The 10,298-nt window shown below is 40.9% G+C and overlaps 1 protein-coding gene across 1 annotated transcript; it reads left to right on the forward strand.

Annotated features, from left to right (window-relative positions):
* Positions 1 to 3,580: 3,580 nt before the first annotated feature.
* Positions 3,581 to 6,227, forward strand: rbm7 (RNA binding motif protein 7). The gene is made up of 5 exons (XM_029715511.1): positions 3,581 to 3,783; positions 4,115 to 4,277; positions 4,382 to 4,463; positions 4,581 to 4,683; positions 4,942 to 6,227. Exons 1-5 carry the CDS (start codon positions 3,691 to 3,693, stop codon positions 5,311 to 5,313), a joined length of 813 nt encoding a protein of 270 aa, XP_029571371.1. The 5' UTR covers positions 3,581 to 3,690; the 3' UTR covers positions 5,314 to 6,227.
* The last annotated feature ends 4,071 nt before the right edge of the window (positions 6,228 to 10,298 follow it).

Here is a 10,298-nt window from a genome sequence, read left to right on the forward strand (position 1 = left end):
ACGCTATAATGATGCTGCCATCACCACAAGGCCAGGGGCATACCTCGCAGGGTGCTTGAGTCAGTGATCCGATCGCATGCACCGGACTGTGGCATGTACTTGTACAGGCAATTCTTATCAGCATGCACATCAACTTCCAGGGGGATGAGGAGACCTATACACACAGTTAGAGTAGGGCACACTATTACAGCTTGTCAGAATCATCACCTTCTCTACACTATAAAGCTGTTAGTAAGGATAGGCTACTTGCTGCAGGAAATGTCAGAGAACCCCAGAAGAAGTTATGCAATGTAGTCTCATGGCAATTCGTAATATTCTATATGTAAACCTTTAATTCTTCATTTAGTATTTTATTTATTTAACCTTTATTTAACCTGGCAAGTCAGTTAAGAACAAATTCTTATTTTAAATCACGGTGTACCCCGACCAAACCCTAACGACGCTGGGCCAATTGTGCACCGCCTTATGGGACTCCCAATCACAGCCAATTGTGATATAGCCTGGAATCGAACCAGTGTCACCTCATACACTGAGATGCAGTACCTAAGACCGCTACGCCACTCGGGAGCCAAAAATGATGATGATAAGTATGATATGTTACGTTAAGTTACATGATAAATAGAATAGCGGTCTCACAATGTCATACAAATTAGAGGACGTATATTATCATATGTCTTAACCGGTCGTACAATAGCATACAAGTTTGATTATTTCAATGAATCTTGGGGTTTGTATAGTATTTTACATCTTTCACTGAGACCAGGTTCCTTGTTGCTTTACCACAAAGGACAATTAGGGGGAGAATTTAGGTAGGTGGTTAGGTGAACTAACAAAAAAGGATAGGACAATTTATGTGAAAGGTTAGGGAAACTAAAATGAGTTAGATTAGGTGAATTCACGTAAGCAGGTTAGGTGAATTGGGTTAAGTTTAGAATAAGGGTTAGGGGAAGGGTTAGCTATAATGCTACAGTTGTATTCACAGTGTATTTATTCATCATGTCGCTATTTCTATTTTTTACTTAATTTTGTATCTTTATTTTAACTCTGCATTGTTGGAAAATGACCTGGAAGTAAGCATTTCACTGCTAGTCTATACCTTTTGTTTACGATGCATGTGACAAATAAAATTTGATTTGATTCCCCCGATACGACACGAACACGAAACCTTTAGATTGCTAGACGGTCGTGGATTACATCCAACCATCCTCCCCGACCAACCTCCCTACTTTTGTTTCTCTCTCAACTAGACCATTAGTAGGTGTCTTATATATTGGAGCTGTCAAGCTGTCATAAAGTATATGTTGTATGACTCTCAGTCCAGGCTGAGTTATCACCAGGGGATTGGGTTCACACCTTGCCAACCGGCACATCGGACAGCTGGGGACAGTAGTCCTACTTTGCCACAGCATCAATCAATAAATCAATCAAATGTATTTATAAAGCCCTTTTAACATCAGCAGATGTCACAAAGTGCTTATACAGAAATCCAGCCTAGAGAGGAACCAGGCTCTGAGGGGTGGCCAGTCCTCTTCTGGCTGGGCTGGTGGAGATAAGAGCACAGGGCCATTACGGCTAGATTGTTCTTCAAGCTGTTCAAACATTCATAGATAACCAGCAGGATCAAATAATAATAATAAAAACACAGTGGTTATAAAGGGTGCAACAGGTCAACAGTGTTGCCAACTTAGCAACTTTGTCACTATATTTAGCAAGTATTCAGACCCCTCTAGCAACACATTTTGAAAAAAATCAACTAGTGACAAATCTAGCTACTTTTTCTGGTGTTATTGGAGACTTTTGGAGACTCTGGCGTGAAAGCACGTATCGTTCTTACTCTTCTCAACGAGCAGCGAGTGCTGCTGTGGGCCCCACCCTCGTCCCCGTCCCAAAGCACTCACAGGCGGCCCAGTCCTTGCGCAGCAGTCCCTCCTAGCTGCAGTTAGAGCAGGAGATGTTCACCCCTCTGCGTCCAGACTGCAAATGAATCGTGCATGCGGGAAGCCGCCGCTGACTGATCCTGCCCTGGCTTACATTCAGGGCGGGATGTAAATGTAAAATGTTCTTTGTCTAAAATAAATCACTGCATTTAACTCACACAGCCTCAGTCACCTTGTCCACTGTGTGTGTGCCTCTCTGTGACATAAGCTAAACATCTAGCTGGCTAGCTCATCATGTCTCAGTCTAAACTGTACACTCAAAAATACAGAATGGAGTGGGAATCAAACCTTGAATTCAAACGCTGGTTGAAACCGTTTATTGGAGATGATACACGGGCATACTGCCTGTATTGTAAGGCGGATTTCTATGCCAAACTTAGTGATATAAAAAAACACATGACAACTCAAAAACATACTCAAAAGGCAAAGCCTTATTTATAACAGTTCCACCCAAAACAAGCTGCCATTTATGGTTAAAAAAATTGATTCTGCAAAAAAGGCTGAGGCCACCATGGCATTAGCTATCGCTGAACACTGTTCCATGCTGGCATGTGATCACATTGGAGAAGCATGTAGAGCTGCTTTCTCAGACCACTGCTGCTACCCACTTCAAAATGCACAGGACAAAGTGCACAGAAATGATTAATGGTGTTTTAGCACCATTGTTTCTGAAAAAGTTGGTCGCAGATGTGGCTGACCAGCGTTTCAGCCTCCTCCTCGATGAGTCCACGGATGTAAGTGTTTCTAAGTACCTGGGGGTTGTGATAAGGTACTTTAGTGGCACCAAGCAGGCAATTGTATCAACATTTCTGGGGCTTGTTTAGTTGGAGGGAGGAGATGCCAAATCTATAGCCCGTGCTGTTGTGGCTTTCCTTGAGAAGTGTTGTCTTAAAAAAGAGAAACTCCTGGGGATAGGGACTGACAATGCCTCTTATGACGGGGATAAACAATGGGGTCCATAAAGTGCTAAAGGAGGAGTATGGCCTCAAATATCTGGTTCTTATTCGCTGTGTGTGCCACTCTGCAGCTTGCTCATTTGTAGTTCTAAACATATTTAGGGTGTTTTTTACTCACTTTTTGTCTCTCCCACGACATTATTCCTCTCTCCTACAGCGTCCATCACAATTACATGAACATGGCCAATTATGCAAATTTAGTGATGACGTCATTTATCGACTTCTAACGACTTTTAGGACAGCCAATAGCTACTTTCCTTACTGAGGAGTTGGCAACACTGCGAGGTCAACACCTCAGGAGTAAATGTCAGTTGGCTTTTCATAGTCGAGCATTCAGAGGCCGAGACAGCAGGTGCGAGAGAGAGTCGAAACAGCAGTTCTGGGATAAGGTAGCAGGTCTAGGGAGGCTCAGGAATCCTTGCATGGTAAACATTTTGAGCTGATCATTTAAAAAACAAAGCTCTCACCAAGGCTACTTTTTTCACTATTAACTGTTAATTGTGTGTTACTGATCAGCATATTGTAACATTCAGTAAATACAAACGTAACAGGAAGCTAATGGGCCAAGCTCGTGTACTAAACTAATGACATGTTTTTTGATGGCATGCCCTTTTTTTTTTACTGGAGCGCAAAGGGCATATGTCGTAAAACAAGATGGTTATTGCAACTCGAGCTAAGGAATTACGGCAGTTTTGCTTTACGGCCGTACCACGGATATCCTGTTTAAAAATCGCAGCATTGTAATTTGTTTACAAATTTGCTACCCGATAAAGTGCATTAGGTATAATTAAAACGAGATGGGAGTAGCGGATGAAACAGACAGGACTCTCTTTGTTGGAAATTTGGATCCAAAAGTGACGGAGGAACTTTTATTCGAGCTATTTTTACAGGTGCAGTAGATTTGAATTAGCTACCTACACTACGATATCTAGCGTTAGCTAGCTAAATTATTTGCGATATTTTTTCAGTATTCGACAAATAATTATGGTCAGGAAGTCTCTGGCCCGTAATTATCTAGCCATCCAGATCAATATAGTTCCTTCATCCTTAGCTAACTAGGTACTCGTTTGCAGCAACGACGTTAGCTAAGTATATATTAGCGAACACATATCTAGCTCTGGAATATCAAACGACGACTAAGGGTTGCCTCTGATCGGTGTCGCTTTTCAATTTTACAGTTATGTTCTCCATCGTCTGTTCTGTGTTTTCTCTTTGATGCAGGCAGGACCTCTGTTCAAAGTGAAAATCCCAAAAGACAATGATGGAAAACAGAAAGCGTTTGGATTTGTCTGTTTCAAACATGAGGTGTCCGTACCCTATGGCATGAACCTGCTCAATGGGGAAACTCTATTCGGAAGGACTCTCAAAGTACAGTTCAGAGCAGGTAAACTAATGTAAACCCCTTACAAGTCACATGAATTGACTAGCTAATGGATAATTTGGGTCTGCCTGCATCTGAACTGTCATTCTTTCGATACATATTTACAGGAAGCAGTCACATTAACAGTCCAGGGCACTCTCAGAATCAAAGCACTGTGAATACTCCCAATCCACATGGGGCTGCGGGCAGGTATGTTGTAACATAATGCAAATTCCTACAAAACAATGTTCGTAGGGGATGTTTTTGTGCATCAATAGCTTCTCTATTCCTCTGTAGTTGATATGGAATGCCATGTTTCTTGTGCAGGTTTGACAAGAGCCCAGACCAGATGGGCTCCCCATCATTTTCACCCTCTCAGCACATCCAGAGGTCCTTCTCCTCTCCTGATAGTCTGCAGAGACAGGCCATGGTGAGCTTACCACCATCCACACTGACCATTACTCTTGTCAAGCCATTCAATTACACACTGTCCTCATCTCCAGTAGAGTGACACTTATGTCACATTGTTGACATGTGAACCTGCAAGTAAGCATTTCATTGTACTGTGTACCATGTGTATCCTGTGCATAAGGCAAACTTGACTACATAACTATGTGGACTGTGTCACGAACATTTAACCAGTCTACATGGATCAGTAAAAGTGATGCTCTTTGGTCCCTTTCAACAGATTAACAACATGTGGCAGCTCCAGATGCAGCAGCTCCAGGGAGTGAATGGAGGCTTCCCAGCTGGTCTTCTGGGGCAGCCAGCACCACAATCGCTACAGCCACAGAGTGGTGGAGGTGGTGGGTCCTGGCAACTGGACAGCTCCTCACAGCGAGGCAACAGGCAGGGGTACCAGCAGGACAACAGCAGCCACTACGGCAGGGACCAGCGGTACCCAGGAGGCTCTGACGACACCGGCTCCAACCGTCAACACCGCAGCCAGCGAGGTGAACACTATAACCATGACGACAGGAGCGGGAGCAGCGGAGGCAACCGTAGCAGAGATGACAGGTGGAGGGACGGCTCCAGAGATGGCCGGTGGAGACGATACTGAAGCACTATGGGAATTTAAGAACAGAATTGTGAATATTTTTCACTTTTTTAAAGGACATTTGAGTATTTTACAGATTTGTCACATACTCACTATGTAAATCCTAATCAAAACAGAATTATGAATTTATATTGAGAGAAACATTTTCATGCTTGAAATGCATTTTTATTTAATTTATTTTTTACAATTGGTTAATCATATGTTTAGGATGATATTGACAATTTTTAAATGCTGTGTCCAAGTAAACAAAATATCGATTGGTTATTTTAAATTTACTCGTGAGGTTTTCCACAATTGTTTTACTGTGATTTAAAAAATAATAATAATAATTAGAGATGATATAGATTTTTTATACCGTCCCCTGGGGAATTGTTAAACCATTCTACCCTATTAGTTGTAGCTTTTTGAAGGCGAGAATTGTTTGAAAAGATTTGCTGTGTTTGTCAAGTATTGGTATTACTGTGCACATTTCCTTTTATACAAGGTATGGTGCTCAACTATTTTTAGTGGGAAATTGCTCAGTTATTCAGTAAAAAAAAAGGTTTTGGAATTATTTTGGCATGTTTCAACTGTGTAATCTAATTCCACCAGCAGCACTTACTCTGTAGGCTGAAATTGACTGTTTTCCTGATTGTTAGGGAAAATGGATTTTACATTAGTGTCTTTTTATTAATTTAAGAATAGTATTGTAAGATACCCAACAGATTCCATGTACATGTGAAACTAGATCTTTTCATGAAATATTAGCATAAACATCATTTGTCCACACACTTTTTGTGGTATTCTTTGTACAGGAACAGCATTACTATGAAAATGTCAATGAAATGTTGATACAAATGGTACTTTTTCCATCCAAACACATTCCTACGGAAGTTAACTATTGCATGTTAATGCTATTACATGCAGTTATGCCCAAACTCATGCCTGGCTTGTCTGCTCTCTCTAAAAATGGACCATGTGTAACCAATATGCTTGTGCAGTGGGTTAGAAAGTAATCCGCAGGTGGCGCCACACACACCTCTTTATTGAATCAATTAGGATGACAAAGATAACCAAGCCAACTGATGATCTGTAGCCTACTCTGTCTTTAGAATGCTCATTCAAGTGACTGCTTAAATTCTACATAGTCAAGTTACCCAAGGTAAATAATAGGATCAATATGTATATTCTCTTTATATTCCGTGCAACTTCGCTATTGTCAAGGTGGTGGAACGATCATCTTGTTGACATATAGCCTAGAAGTGTCACTTTTTCATCACTTGAGCATCCACATTAGGTATTATTTCTGACTTATACAAACTTGGAATCATAGGCTATAGCTCTAAAGCCTGGTAACCTTTGGATATGATTTAAAACTATTGTTCAGCCATGGAATTAGTTCCACTTTGGTCATTGTTTCAGCCCAGGATTGGGATCTCATGTTACAATTAGTGGCCCTACTGTATGTGATGCCCCTGTGTCGCCTGTAACAAGGGTTGCTTACAACAAAGTGCCTGCCGAAATCCCTTAAAGTCCATGTTGAGGTCATAATGTACCCTTCTGAAAGTGCTTAGGCCGCTAACAACGGCTCCCGTTGTGTATCAACATGTACATCCCCAATAATGCTCTGGATCCAAAAGTGGAGGTGTATTTGCACCTACTACACTAAGCCCTTTGTCTTGCTTGTAATCTGGCAAACGTCAGATTCCGCCCTGATGATTGGAAGTGGCTCTAATGAAGAGGATCCTCAGTACCCTGTCACAGGCAGTACCAGGAAGGCTGTAATTACCCCTGCTGGCTGGGGCCTAAATGTTTTAATTGATTGATCTGCTTGGCGTCTCTAGCCCTAGAGTGGCCGGATTAGGTGGCCGCTCCTGTGTGGATTTATATAGACATAGGCATCATGTCCATAGGGGGCACGGGTACGTACCGCCTCAGAGTTGTCCTGTTTAAAAATATATATATATCGTTGTTTCTCTGTAATACTACTAACCACCTAGCAATGTTAAGTTGGCTTTAGCTAGTCCAGATAGGTTCCCAATCTCCCAACCTCATAACTAGCTACCATAATCAATGTCAGGCTATCAAGTTAGAGTAGCTGGATTGTCAAACTATCTTAGCTGGCATGCCTACTGGCAAGGTTAGTAGACTTTAGAAAAGCAAGATATTACTAAATGTACTGAATAAGACTCACATTCCTTTCAATCGTTTACCCGGATTTTTGCAGAGATGCACAGAAGCATGTTTAGTTTCTTTAAAAAAAGATCCATCAGTCAAGAGTATACAGACAGCTCAAGGGGTATGCTTAGATATGCAGAAAAATAAACACATTTTTACATAAAATAATACATAATGATTATGGCTCTAGATTTCAGGAAAAAGCTGTTTCATTTGTTTGAAAATTCTCAAATTTACAGATGGTGCTTGATATCCTCACGTATACTAAACAAAAATATAGATGCAACATGCAAAAATGTCACCGATTTTACTGAGTTACAGTTCATATAAGGAAATCAGTGAATTTAAATGAATTAATTCGACCCTAATCTATAGAGTTCACATGACTGGGCAGGGGCGCAGACATGGGAGGGCATAGCCCCACCCACTTGGGATCCAGGCACAGCCAATTAGAATAAGTGTCTGCTTTATTGCAGACAGAAATACTCTTCAGTTTCATCAGCTGTCCGGGTGGCTGGTCTCAGACGATCCTGCAGGTGATCTGGATGTGGAGGTCCTGGGCTGGCATGGTTACACGTGGTCTGCGGTTGTGAGGCCGGTTGGACATACTGCCAAATTCTCTAAAACGACGCTGGAGGTAGAGAAATGTACATTCAATTCTCTGGCAATAGCTCTGGTGGACATTCCTGTAGTCAGTACGCCAATTGTACACTCCCTCAAAACTTGAAACATCTGTGGCATTGTGTTGTGTGACAAAACTGCACATTTTAGAGTGGACTTTTATTGTCCCCAGGACAAGGTGCACCTGTGTAATGATCATGCTGTTTAATCATCTTGTTGATATGCCACACCTGTCAAGTGGATTGATTATCTTGGCAAAGGAGAAATGCTCACTAACAGGGAGGTAAACAAATTTCTGCACAACATTAGAGAGAAATAGCATGTGAACACTTTACATCTTGCATTTATATTTTTGTGCCCCATTAGATTTTTGGGGTGCATGACACCCATGTATATAGAAGCACTTTCATGAAATTATCGACCAATCCCCCCTTCCCCATTCCCTTCCTTTCCTCCCTGCAGCCCGGGAGCCTGCTTCCATCACCCTGGATCCATGCACTCAGGTTTCAGGGTTCATTGGTGACAAAGTATCCAAACCCCCTTTGCCCCCCCCCCCTCCAGCCTCTCACAGTTGTTCTCATCTTCTCCCTTTGATCAAGCTATCAAACCCAAAAGAGCCCAAGCTTTCACATGCAGAGCTCCATGTTTCCTCACCATAATCCTTCACACTTTGAACATGGCGGCTGTAATCTACATAGGGTCTGCAGTGAGTTATATTTACCTCCATGGCTTTGGAGAAATATAATTATTTCTGTTCAGGCCACGATTTCAAAGTGTAAACTTGACACTATCCTCTTTGAGGTTAATGCTGCTGTGGTCTCTCCTCTCATTAAACAGACAGAATAAAATGATCCATCTGAAATGAACATCATGCCCTTTGAACTGCACATTGAGTACAATAAATTGTTATCTGAGCCGTTTCAGGAAAGCAATCGGGTGATCTACTAGCCTATATTTTCATTATAGCCTATCTGTAACTTCGAATTAAATATGTTGTATTAAAATCTCCGTTTTTTGATACTTCTACGGGACTTTTTAAAGGTTCCACTGAGAGCAAACGTGGAGCGCCATTGAAGTTTCCTTGTCCAACCAAAACGAAGCCCCTGAAAGCATATTGGAAAACATACGGAAAATATGCTGCCTGCCAACTAAGGAATCACATTTGTCAACTGGTGTGTGAGAGATTACTCATTTCCCTTGTATCTATAGCTAGCCATTAAAAATAGGTTAAAATTGACTTTTGGGCGTGGATATTAATTAACTCACTTCACGAGTAAGATAATAGGTTGTATTATTGTACATTTTGGCATCGGTTGGAATATTGTTTCCCGTCACAGGTATAACTATTTCTGACAAAAGCCTAAACGGTTGCAAGGTCATATAAGACGCACCATTAAAATGCAATGTTTCTCTCTAGGACTACTGATTTATGAGTGCTTAGGCCTATTTTGTATAATTACTTTCGATGGCCCTGCAGCTGATGAACATATCGAGTACAACAGTTTATTTTCTGGTGAAATCAATTATTTAACTTTAATTTTCCAGACCCAAAAGTTTAAATGTGAAAGACAGTAGGCCTATTGTCTTGACAGTTACCCACAGACACAAACGAAACAGTATTTGCCTGGTCCTTTCCGCACGTCATTGCAGAATAGAGAAGGTATTCGCTTTTAGGCAGTTATTATCTTATAGCCAGTAGGTATTTGACAACCCTTGGTAGAAATAAAGCCAGAAGGTAATTGAGGGTTAATAATACATATTTGAATGTCGTCATTTTTATTGGCAAGTAAAAAGGAACATAAGGTTACTTAAACCTCATCGTTATGTTTGAATCTTTATGTTTGAAATGTCGGTTGTTTACTCACCTTGTAAATATATCCATGCCATAACTTTTTGGTTTTAAATTCAAATTCGTTGACGAAAAGACTTACAAAACGTTATAACGGCATAATAAACAAATAACCAAACAAATATCGGCATAATAGCAACAATAAAATAATTATAATTCTATACAAATATGATTTAAAAAATGACCATTAGTGTGTTATTGTGTTAGGCTATGAAAGTAAATGTGTAATAGAAAAACACGATCGAAAAACATGTGCATAAGAAAATTACAAACGCTATAAAAGTTCCTCTTTCAACTCACAAGACGGAATAATACCAACCTGCTGCAATACGTTTTTCTCCGTAGTCCGAAAGCAGGGTTG

Source organism: Salmo trutta, chromosome 26, assembly GCF_901001165.1.
Source record: "Salmo trutta chromosome 26, fSalTru1.1, whole genome shotgun sequence".
Taxonomy (NCBI): Eukaryota; Metazoa; Chordata; class Actinopteri; order Salmoniformes; family Salmonidae; genus Salmo; species Salmo trutta.

Bases quoted from the DNA above. Each gene is read 5' to 3' on its own strand.
- rbm7 (XM_029715511.1), top strand. From the start codon at position 3,691: ATGGGAGTAGCGGATGAAACAGACAGGACTCTCTTTGTTGGAAATTTG. The intron at 4,464-4,580 runs GTATGTTGTAAC...TTTCTTGTGCAG, and splicing joins CCACATGGGGCTGCGGGCAG to GTTTGACAAGAGCCCAGACC. The intron at 4,684-4,941 runs GTGAGCTTACCA...CCCTTTCAACAG, and splicing joins GTCTGCAGAGACAGGCCATG to ATTAACAACATGTGGCAGCT.